Source organism: Myxine glutinosa, chromosome 8 (assembly GCF_964187855.1).
Source record: "Myxine glutinosa chromosome 8, kmMyxGlut1.1, whole genome shotgun sequence".
In the NCBI taxonomy this organism is placed as follows: domain Eukaryota; kingdom Metazoa; phylum Chordata; class Myxini; order Myxiniformes; family Myxinidae; genus Myxine; species Myxine glutinosa.
In genome coordinates, this window is record NC_136268.1 from 64,789,754 (window position 1) to 64,802,092 (window position 12,339).

Consider the following 12,339-nt stretch of genomic DNA (forward strand, 5'->3'; position numbering starts at 1 on the left):
ATTTGGTGAAGATTTGCCAAGCCCTGTCTTTTTATATGATGTTCAGATGTACACACATACATACAGAGAATTGCCTTATTTAATTTTGTAGGATATATGTATTTGTTATTAGTCATTCCATCGCCGATTCTGTCGGCCATTGGTGATAGAAAGCACATGCATGCAATCTATCTGTAAGCTGCAATCTTGGGGGGCACTACTGCACACCAGATGTGGAATTCCCAGTACACTGGTACTCATTTTGCCGAACCCAGGAAGATGACTGGCTGAGTCAACCCCACAACTTGCTATAATTCACCAAATGTCTGTCTGTCCATCTGTTCCCAGGTACCGCAAAAACGGCTGAACTGATCACAACAAAATTTTGGGTGGGTAATCCTGGGACCCCCGGGAGTAAAATAGTCTCTATGGTTTTTCAATTTTTTTTCCAATTTTCAAATTTTTCCAATTTCCAATTTTTCAAATTTTCCAGTTTTTCCAAACACGATGGAATAATATTTACCGATATGAACAGTGATGTGGCTTTTATTGAAATTCTACAAATACTGTTTAGATTTTGATGATTTGTGTGTGATATGATTTAACGGATGTTTATACAAATCGTTTAAAATAAAAAAAGCTTTCAATTTCTGATATTTCGCCTTTTCATTTGGGCCTCCGAATTGAAGCCCCGCCCGTCGGGCAGGTACCGTTGCTGGTGGTGTAAATTCGAACTTAAGACCCTAGGATCCCTAGTCAGCCACTCGAACGGCCAACACCAGGCATAGGATCTCTGTATACCTCCAGGTAAATATATACGAGCTCAGCATGTTATGTTGTACCACAGAACCATTCCAAGTTCAACAAATGTTTGACAACATTTTGACATCATTTGACAAGATAACTGCAATTAATAATTATCCTCATGTTCATAAAAAATTGAAGTCGACCGTTACGTGCTCTCCTGAAATGAAAGACTGCCAGACGAGTGAGGAGAGGAATCTGAAACTTTTCAGCAAAGCCCAGATACTATACATCCAGCAGACAGTACTGTATGCGCTGCGTGTCTCAGTTACCACCTACACCTACTTCCTACACCGCAACAGCCCCCCTTCTGATACAATTACACGTGTAAAGTCAAAATCGTGGTATAAAATCACAGGGGTGGCCAAATATTTTTGGTCTGAATGGATAAATGCCAGAGGCCATTGACACATAATTAGGGGTAGAGAATAGAAGAACATTAGAGGGGATTAACTCAAGAATAATTTAGCAGCAGGGGGCAAGGAGGAGAGGGGTCCATACTGAGAAACCATTTTGATGCAGCTATAATGGTAAATGCCTGGAAGATGTTAAAATTGTCAAGTCTCTTGTATTCTCTTAAAGAGGCCGACTGGAATTGACAATTCCGAGTGGTGCCCGGCATATTATAAATATATTTGCGAAATTTTGATCAGGACTTTTCTGAAAGCACTTGCATAATGTTTGCCTGACCTGATGTCATGAAAAAAAAAAATTCTGTTTTACGACATGACATCACAACCCAACACGTATGGCATGCAGGTGTCCCTGGCAGCCCTACAACTTAATGTTGCTTCGCTTTATCTGCTATCTCTTCATTCGCTGGATGCTTCCTCTCTCCGCTGTGTGCTGAAGACATGTTCATTTATTGTGTGCTCATGACCATTTTTATCAGATTTTATTTCCAGTATTGTGTGTTTTCGTTATATCGTATCACTGAGTGTGCTTCATTTATTTATTTATCTGCCCGTTTTCATGTCCATCGATCTTTCGTCCCAGGATTCTCCAGTTTGATCATCCTGTGCCTTCTTATAATAAACTATTCCGCAAAAGCACGTTTCGTGTGGTGACCAATTATTGCAGATTTTGCATGTCAGAAACCATTTCGGCATTTTGGCTTTAATGGTAAATCCCTGGGGGAGGTTATAATTGGAAACGTTCTCTTAAAGAGGCCAGTGGAATTAACAATTCTGACTGGAGGTCTGGCAGATTATTTATATTTGCAAAATTCTCTCAATTTTCCAGGAGTTTCAAGGACTTGTTTGTTTTTTTTTTTTTTTTTTTTTTTTTTTTTTGTTTTTTTTTTTTTTTTTGTATACAAGATCGAGGCTCGTGAAAGAGCGAACATTAATCACACAGAAAGACAAACAGACACATAAAACAAATAACATCGGGAGCGGTAGACAAGATGGGGAGAGAGGGGGAAGGACACAAACACAACATTTGAGAGCAGGGACCGAGAGACATGGAGACATCGAGAGATCTGTGGGAGGGAGAGGGCTTTGGGGGGGAGGCATGTGAAGGGGGGGAGGCATGTGAAGGGGGGGGGGTGGGAGAGGTATAAACATATGGACACTGCCAGGATTTCCAGGAAATAAGTTGGAATTTCAAACAAGGTGGATCTGGGGTGAATTAGTGGGGGTAGAAAAGATCAAGGTTATGGATGGGGGAAGATAAGAGATGGTGGTGAACAGCTGTTTTAAAGACCTGGAGGGAGGAGAGGGATTGAAGGGAGTGTGGGAGTTTGTTCCACAGGCGGGAGAAAAGAGGAATGAAAGAGTGAAGGTGAGCAGAGAGCCGAGATTTCGGCAGTTTAACCATCAGAGGGTTGCTGGCAGATCTTGTGCGACCTGTAGGAATATTTGGGGGACAGAGCACAGAGAGAGCTGGGGGAGCAAGGCTGGAGAGGAGTCGGTAGAAGACAGAAAGACCACCTACCTGCCTGCGGTGAGTGAGTGAAAGGCCCTCAGAGATAGCTTCATCGCGGGAGATTCCAATGATTTTGAAAGCTTTGGATTCAACAGCGTGAAGCCGAGCCAGGTGTGAGGCAGGAGCACCAGCCCATAGGGGAGAACAGTATTCCATAGAGCTGCGGATGAAAGCCTTGTATGTGGTGAGGAGCTCAGGTGTGCCGAGGAAGGACTTCGCACGACGGAGGATGCCCAGTCGGCGACTGGCTTTGGAGGCCAGCTTGGAAATGTGGTTTTCCCAAGAAAGATCATGGCAGATAGTGAGACCCAAAAGCTTGAGTGACAGAACTTCTTGGAGAGGATTGTTGAGAAAGTAGATGGGAGGGTTGTCCAGTCGATCTTTTCGGAGAGACATAGTAAGAGAGTGAGATTTGGCAGGATTGAAAGACATGTTCCACTTGTTTGACCAGTCTGTGATTTTGTCCAGGTCTTCAGAGAGTGAGGAGGCTGCAGACTGCCGATCTGAGGGAAGAGGAATGGAGCGGCAGAGAGTGGAGTCATCAGCAAAGAGATAGAGAGGATTTTCCAGAGAGTCAGAAAGATCATTGATAAAGACCAGAAAAAGCACAGGGCCCAGCACACTTCCTTGGGGAACTCCAGCCTGAACAGGAAGGGGAGATGAGAGAAATCCATTCAGGGCCACACGTTGACTACGACCAGAGAGGAAGTCCGCAAGCCATGCATGGAGATTTGGTTGGATTTTTCTTTTTTTTCCAGGAATTTCAAGGACTGTGTGAACACCGTTACTGTTACTGTTAAACGGCAGGGTTGTTTTCCGATTCGTGTTCAAAATATAACATTCAATTTAAATCAGTTGTTCATCAATCATAAACTGACGTTTGCAGATGGACTGATGGACGGACATGAACCAATTGCTGAACGCCGCTTTTCCCTTCGTGTACTAGTGGTAAATATGCAGCATTTGGTGCGCTTCCCCACCGACGGATCACTGGTAACTTATACCCGTTACTGTTTTCGAGTCTTGGGGAGTAACCCCTGAAATTTATCTATCCAGGTTCTTCCAGACATTTTTGATCTTTGTTGGTTTCTCCTTCACATCTCTCTTCAGTCTTTCTCACTTCTTACTACTTTTTCACAATTCTCTTTATTCATGCTAATTCTTGCTTTTCTTTTCTTTTTGATAATTTCCCTCTATTTTACCCTCAATTTCTCTCTTTCTTCATCTATCTGTCAATGGAAAAGTTAATTCATACAATTCTTCACTTTTTTGTAAGGCTCACTTGCCTATGCCCTGATGAGTTTGAGGGTAGAGGAGCAGCAGCTTAAACCCGAATCCTCTCCAGGTTACTCCTGATGACTCGATCTTTGGTGTTTGCTTATTTGGATTCCATCGTAAAAAGGTAAGAAGGTGGTTGAAACGAGAATATGCCAACACACACATTGCAACAAAATTCGGACGAAACTTGGTGGACAGGTTGAGTGTGTGATATGGACGATTTGTTTCAATTTTGGTGAAGCTCCGGATCCAAGAGTTTTTTTTTGATTCTTCACCATTGAGAGATAAGGCCAAAAACAATATGTAGCACGATTTCTCAAAAAGTTATGGACGGATTATGACAAAACTTGGAGGATGCGTTTGGTATGTGACAAGGACAAGCCAAATAGATTTTGGTTCAAGTCCAGATGCACATCCAGCCTATCAGTGGAATACAAAAGGTAACTGTTCCGCCTGGTGGGGGTATGCGCTCTACCGAGTTCCAGTGCCGTTGAAGATACCCACGCCAGAGGAGAGGGTATTGCATTTGAGTCCATTTGTTTGTTTTTTGTCCGCACAGAATAAATATGATTTTCTCTGCAACCGTTGGTCCGATTGACAGGAAATTGTCACCATAGGTGCGCCTCCTCCTATACAATATTTAATGATAATTACGACGTCATAGGTCACGTGATAAGGGCGCCATGTTGGAAAAACCGAAAAACTTTGCACCTCTATATCTCCGAAAATGATGCATAGAAAAAATTGAGACATGGCTCATTGTAAAGTCGTCTCCATTGGGAATAACATATGTTAATGATGATGTCATAAGTGATGTCATAGGTGGGAATAACATATGTTAATGATGATATCATAGGTGCCGCCATTATGACATCATAATTCGACAACTACAAAACTTTATCCGATCAAGATGAAATTTCTTGAGCATCATCGATGGATAAATTGGTAGAGAAAACTAATAATAATGACGTCATCTGTCACGTGGTTTGGCCGCTATATTTGTTTTTTAACACAAAAGCCTTAAAAACCACTGGAAACACATCCTGGCGAGGGTCTGCAATCTCTGATTGCTCTTTCTTGTTGTTAATGTAATGATGACTATTGAGATTGGTAATTTATGCTAGGAACACAACTATTAATTTTTATCACTAAATTTTTTAAACAAATCATTTGCAACTATCTCTCGCTGTGCTTATCAATGTTTAACTAATTTACATCATCCATGGTGATTACAAACAGAGAAGTTAAAACAACTTACTTGGTGCTTTTTGTGCAGCTGTTTCAGACTTTGGTTGAGCTTCAGAAAGGAAACATTAAAAGAGATTGAAACATTCAATCAGTACTCTGAAAAACGCTCATAGAAAGACCAGTCTTAATTTGCCTCAAGATCCCAGGTAATTTTCACCTTTTCCTACTGGAACGGATGCCGTCTTCGGTCTTTCCTCGTCCTTTCCTTCTGTTGAAACAAAAGTACAAAACTCTTCTCATTATAAAGGAAAATAAAACACTTCCAGAGTAAATGTGATGCAATTACAAATGTTAGTGTAACATAAAACTCCAAAGTGAAAGTGCTGTCGAACTTTACTGACTCTTCTGTACAGGCTTTGCTGGTGTAGGTTTTGTTTCTGCTAGTTTGGGGGTCCAGGGAATAAAGTGAAAAAAAACTGGTTCAATGGAGGAATAATAACAATAATATTAGTTATCAATGTTTATATTAGCATTTCTGCAATTGGTAGAATATTAGACTCTCGTTAAGATACAGAAAGCATCTAAACAAAATAAATCTACAGTATTCAGTGCCTTCACAAAGTATTCACAATCCTTCACTTTTTTACATTTTGTTGTGTTACAGTCTGAATTTAAAATGGATTAAATTGAGATTGCTTTTGTCACTGATCCACACATAATACCCCATAATGTCAAAGTGGAATTTTTTTGGAGAATTGGTTTACAAAAAAATGTGAAGTAACATGTATAAAATTATGTGTAACAACATTATTTGTAGATCAGTGACAAAAAAATAATCTCAATTAAATCCATTTTAAAGTCAGGCTGTAACGCAACAAAATGTGAAAAAGTCAAGGAGTGTGGATACTTTCTGAAGGCACTGTATATCTTTTTATTTAGAAAGAAATATAAGTTTTCTGTTGACATACATACTAACTGAGATTATATTTATTTTAAAATAATATAATTTCGATTTTATTAAAGAAATACTGAACAAAGCTTCGTACAGTTGACACTGTCTCGAGAACCTGCAGAAAATATACAAGATTTAAGTGGATTGACCTTGAAATTCATGTTACTTTGTAGGCTCCACAGAAACAGGTCCAGTTCATAGTGAAATCGGGAATTTGCCATGTTACAAGCACAAAGAAACAATAAGCAAGTAAATAAATCTACAGCACAGGTGAGTGTGGTATGTACCCCATAAAGAGATGCACTGTGGGAAATTGATTCAACATCATGAGGTCATCCTTTCTTTATTTATTTACTTTTCAATTTTCCAAGGCTGAAAAGGAACCGTTATATTAGGTGTACCAGAAAGTTATGTCGTTTTTAGCCGTGTCACAGACGCTGCTCATAGAGTGCCCTCTGCTGTTGTTGTTGTTCTTCTTGTTCTTCTTCTTCTTGTTCTTGCAGAGAAGATAAAACCTCAAAGCTCCACCCATTCTGGGAACCATAGCTCCACCCATTGTGGGAGAGGCTTCATATAAACAAATATCCACCATTTTATTAACTCGCATAGCTTTGAGGCCTGTTTTGTAGGCCCGTGGTGTCTTCCTCTCTCACACAGTTTTATTTCAAATCAAATTCGATATATCATTTCATTTTTCACAGTCGCTAACATAGTTTTAGACTCGGTTGAAAAAAAACGGGAAGAAAATCCGATGAAAGTTGCCCTTTATAGAACGAAATGAATTCTCAAAGGCCTGTAACTTCAAGTCCATTGAGATTTATTTTTTTAAATCGCGGCATGGTCAGTCATACACCGCCCGAAATAACAGACGGGAAAATGCCGAGATATATTAAAAATTCGTCCATTTGATGACAATCGTCACGATGAAATATTTAATTTATACGTCATCACAATAATGTGGAGAGAGGAGCATAGCTTCGTTCACGTGTCGCCACACAAGGGAAATTGGCGAGATTTTTTTTATTTTTAATCGCGGCATGGTCAGTCATACACCGCCTGAAATAACAGATGGGAAAATGCCGAGATATATTAAAAATTCGTCGCCACACACGGGAAATTGCCGAGATATATTTTCACTTTGCACAAAAATAACATCAAGTAATCGAATCAATAGGAATGTCCTGTGCCTATAACATCGACGTTATAGGCACAGCTGCATCTAGGCATTGTGTAACATCGACGCGGCTTTTGTTTTAATTAAAACTTTTTGTACTTGTTTAAGCTATGTACACAGCTTTTAAAAATGACATAACTTTCTGGTACACCTAATACATGCAAGTACAGTCATCCCTCGCTATATCGCGGTTCACTTTTCGCGGCTTCGGTACATCGCGGGTTTTTCTCGCTAGTATATGTAAATTTATATCGCGGATTTTTCGCTATATCGCGGGATTTTGCGGTATAAATGTATTTTTATATACTATTATTTTAAATATTTTTGTGGTAAAATAAGCATTTTCTAGCCTAAAAAATTAAAAAACGTAAAGAAATAAGAAAAATACAGTAATTAAAACATATTACAAGAAATAAAATACTGTACATAGTGTACAGTAGAAGGGTAGACAAAGAGTCGTGCGTATGGAAAACGCAGATGCGGCAGCTTCCACTTGCGCGAGTTACCCACGTAATGGGTAACTGTAATGCTCTTTCTGGCTGTGCTGTGCTTTCTTTCTGGCTCTTTCTACCTTCATCGTCATCAGTACTGCACAGCTAATTCATCATCATCTTCATCACGCAAGTTGTAGTATTGAAGAGCCGGGGCTCTTGCTTGATACGGACGAAATGACGGGCAAGACACAAACTCGTCCGAGAAGATATTTATTCTCAAAACCAACTCGGGAACACTGAAAAGCCCGTTTTAATATCGGGCTGCATTATAAAGCACAACCAGAAACCGAAAGCCACGCCTCTCAAGCGTGGCGTGCTTCGGTGGTCACGTGATCAACAGGTGTAGCTGATTATACCCGCAAAGCGCGGCACGCTTTAGCGGTCACGTGACCAGCCACTCTCGCGCCGGGGATCCCCGCCGGTGACGTCACCGGCTGGAGCAAGGAGATTCTGATGCTGGTCTTGCTTGGGGGACCCATGGGTAGCTACAGTATCTTCAATGGTGAGTACCCATTAGAATTTTATATGTTGTTAAAATTACGTATGTTTAAGAGTGTAAAAAGTGTTTAAGAGTATAGGAAGTGTTTATAAGAGTATGGGAAAGGTTAATAAGAGTGTGAGAAAGGTTAATAAGAGTGTGGGAAAGGTTAATAAGAATGTGGGGAGGGTAATAAAGCTTTAAAATATATATAAATAATAAAATAAAAATATGGTCGCTACTTCGCGGATTTTCGTCTATCGCGGGGGGTTCTGGAACGTAACCCCCGCGATAAACGAGGGATCACTGTACATGCATAATAATGTTCTCTCACCATGAAATGGTGTATTTGTTGGCCATTGTTCCAAAGACACGACATAGTGGGGTCACTTTTCTGGGACCTGTAACTATTTTGGGGAGAACTAAGTTTGAAGGTGGATTTGGGTACTTCAAGACATTACCTTTAAAATGAGCTCCCATGTCCCTCGCGAAACGATGGGGAACTCCCGCTAGGGGGCTTTTTCCAAGATGGCCGCCATTAACATATACCTAATATCGGTTTGGCCTACGTTTTTCACTTTAAAACTAATTTAACATGTTCACTCAGGTTTTGTATGTTCTAAAACCTTTAATCAGCGTTATAGCTCACAAAGGAACTCAGAAATACCCAAAGAGGTGATTTATTTAGCTGAAATGATCAAGAAAACACAAATTGACCGCCACAGATACTGCTGTCATATTTTCACCCAAATTACTGATAAATACCACGGCGCTGTGAGTATGAACTATGGATATTGAAGGTTTGTGAATCAGAGTACTACTAGCAGCCATTTTAGAGGCAAAACTAGATAACAGAAATGCCTCTGGGAATGACGTCATCGAACTATTGGAGTCATAATCTTTTTTTCTTTTTTTTTCTTTTTCTTCTTTTTTTTGTATCCTGAATCGAGGCTCGTGAAAGAGCTGACATTTACTTCACAAACAAATCAACAAGACAAACAAAATATATAAAAAGAGGGAGCGGAAGACAAGAGAATGGGAAGCACACAAACACTTGAGAACACACAACATTTAAGAGCAGGGAGATGTGTGGGAGATGTGTGGGAGGGAGACGGCTTGGGGGGAGGAGGCGTGGGAAGGGGGGAGGGGGTGGGAGAAGTATAAAACACAAGGACACCAAGGACTTCCAGGACAGAAGTTGGTATTTCAAAAAGTGGAATTGGGGTGAAATTATCGGGGATAGAAAAGATCAAGGTTTTGGATGGGGGAAGATAAGAGATGGAGGTGAACAGCTGTTTTAAAGACCTGGAGGGTGGAGTGGGATTGAAGAGAGTGAGGGAGTTTGTTCCAGAGGCGAGAGAAAAGAGGAATGAAGGAGTGAAGGTGAGCAGAGAGTCTTGATTTTGGCAGTTTAACCATAAGAGGGTTGCAGGCAGATCTTGTGCGACCTGTAGGAATATTTGCGGGACAGAGCCCAGAGAGAGCTGGGGGGGCAAGGCCAGAAAGGAGTCGGTAGAAGACGGAAAGACCACCAACCTGTCTGCGGTGAGTGAGTGAGAGGCCCTTGGAGTTAGCTTCATCGCGGGAGCTTCCAATGATTCTGAATGCTTTGCTTTCAACAGCGTGAAGACGAGCTAGGTGTGAGGCAGGAGCACCAGCACAGAGGGGAGAGCAGTAATCCATTGAGCTGCGGATGAAAGCCTTGTACATGGTGAGGAGCTCAGGTGTGCCAAGGAAGGACTTCGCACGACGGAGGATGCCCAGTCGGCGACTGGCTTTGGAGGCCAGATTTGAAATGTGGTTTTCCCCGGAAAGATCATGGCAGATAGTGAGACCCAAAAGTTTGAGTGACAGAACTTCTTGGAGAGGATTATTCAGAAAGTAGATGGGAGGGTTGTCCAGTCGGTCTTTTCGTAGAGACATCGTAAGAGTGTGAGATTTGTCAGGATTGAAAGACATGTTCCTCTTGTTTGCCCAGTCTGTGATTCTGTCCAGGTCTGCAGAGAATGAGGAGGCTGCAGACTGCCGATCTGAGGGATGAAGAATGGAGCGACAGAGAGTAGAATCATCAGCAAAGAGACATAGAGGATTTTCAAGAGAGTCGGAGAGATCATTGATGAAGACCAGAAAAAGCACAGGGCCCAGAACACTGCCTTGGGGAACTCCAGCCTGAACAGGAAGAGGGGATGAGAGAAACCCATTCAGGGCCACACGTTGACTATGACTAGAGAGGAAGTCCGCCAGCCATGCGTGGAGATTTCCATGGATACCAACAGAGGAGAGTTTGGTGAGCAGAGCGGGGTGCCAGACCGTATCGAAGGCACATGATATGTCAAGGGAGACAGCTCTAATTTCCTGTTTGGCATTGAGGACCTCCATCCATTGCTGAGAAAGCAGTAGCAGCATGTCCAGAGTAGAGTGACCAGGTCTGAAACCAAATTGATGATCAGAGATCAAGCCATTGGAGAAGAGGAAAGATTTCATATCTGAAGCAATGATGGATTCCATGACCTTACTGATAAATTGAGAGAAGGCTGATTGGTCTGTAGTTGCTGGGATCTGTTTTTGCACCTTTTTGTGCAAAGCGGTGATGTTGGCAGATTTCCAAGCAGATGGCAGATGACCTTGAGCAAAAGAGAGTGTGAAGAGAACAGAGAGAGGGAGTGAAAGAGCGGAAGAACAAGATTTTAGGACCCGTGGGCTGATGCCGTCAGGTCCATTTGCAGAATCAGAGTCGAGGGTTGACAGAAAAACTTTTCCACCTTGTCAGGAGGAAAGGACACAGAGTCCAGGAGCAGCTGGGTACGACTGGGTACGGTGGGTACAGAGAGGGATGGGTTTGGGACACAAGATTTAGAGGCAAACACAGAGTTGAGGCATTCAGCTTTTTCACGCGCGGAGTCAGCCGTGTGGCCGTTTGAGGTGAGGGAGGGGATGGAGGGGGAACAAACACCAGAAACGGATTTGACCAGACGCCACCAGGATTTGGAAGAGGGAGACAGATAAGAGAGTTCTGTCCTGAGAACGGAGAGATATTGTTTCCTGGCTCTCCTGAGGGTGGACACACACTTGTTTCGGGCTTTGTGAAAGGAAATGAGATTTCCTTCCGTTGGATTTGCTTTCCAGGAGACGAAAGCAAGTTGTTTCAAGTTTAATGGTGATTTTGATGATGGATTTGATGGGGATTGAAAGCAAGTTTGATAGTGATTGGGTGAGGCACAGTGAGGTGTTGTTTGAGGAGGGGGAAGAGTGAGGCAGAAGGTTGAGGGAGATGAAGGTGAGAGTTGGAAGGGGGAAGAAGTGGGGAGGACGCTTTGAGGAGGAGGGGTGAGAGGGGAGTCTAGGAGGGGAGGAGTGAGGGAGGGTCTCAGAGGGGAGGGGTGTGGGGGGAGTTTAGGAGGGAAGGGGCAAGGGGGGAGATCTGAAAGGGATGGGTGATGGGGAAGATTTGGAGGGGAGGGGCAAAAGGGGAAGATTTGAAAGGGATGGGTGATGGGGAAGATTTGGAGGGGAGGGGTGAGATTGGATTTTGAAAAATGTACGATTAATGGGAAACTAGCATTTCTTGCAAAATGAGTTTCTTGCGACCTTCGAGTCAAAAATACGTTTGAGGACGCTGAAGGATGGGTGGAGTTCTGGAGAGTTTAGGGAATGAATGAAAGAGGCACTGTAGCTGTAAGAGATGGAATTTTTTTTTGGAATGAATAGATTTGGTGAGCAAGTCGAAAGCATCCTTTTATAGAACAAGAAGAAAAAGGTGTTATAGAATATGACAGAATACCATTCTTCAGGGGACAGATGAAACATTTTTTAACGACGTGAACACGTGATCACAAACAACGTGGTCAAAGAACGAACGAACAAATAAGAACGAAACGGATAAGAACAGAGAAGGGAATATATTTTTTTTTTTTTGTTTGTTTTTTTTGAGTTGGGATGAAAACAGAGACAGAGACCGAACGTGGAATGTGAAAAATAGAGACCGAAAGGAATTGCGAGCGCAATCGAAGAAACCGCTGAGACAGAAACAAAGCCTCAAGCCAAGGTCAGACACGGTAGCCTCCTA

The 12,339-nt window shown here is 42.2% G+C and overlaps 1 protein-coding gene across 1 annotated transcript in view; it reads right to left on the reverse strand.

Moving 5' to 3' along the window:
* Nucleotides 1-12,339, reverse strand: part of LOC137433137 (uncharacterized) — a 131,370-nt gene that overhangs the window by 17,746 nt on the left and 101,285 nt on the right. Inside the window, exons 12-14 of the mRNA XM_078783346.1 lie at nt 5,577-5,615; nt 5,393-5,443; nt 5,246-5,284 (exon numbers count right to left, since the gene is read on the reverse strand). Coding sequence (XP_078639472.1) covers nt 5,246-5,284; nt 5,393-5,443; nt 5,577-5,615 — 129 coding nt within the window. The remainder of the gene's footprint in view (nt 1-5,245; nt 5,285-5,392; nt 5,444-5,576; nt 5,616-12,339) is intronic.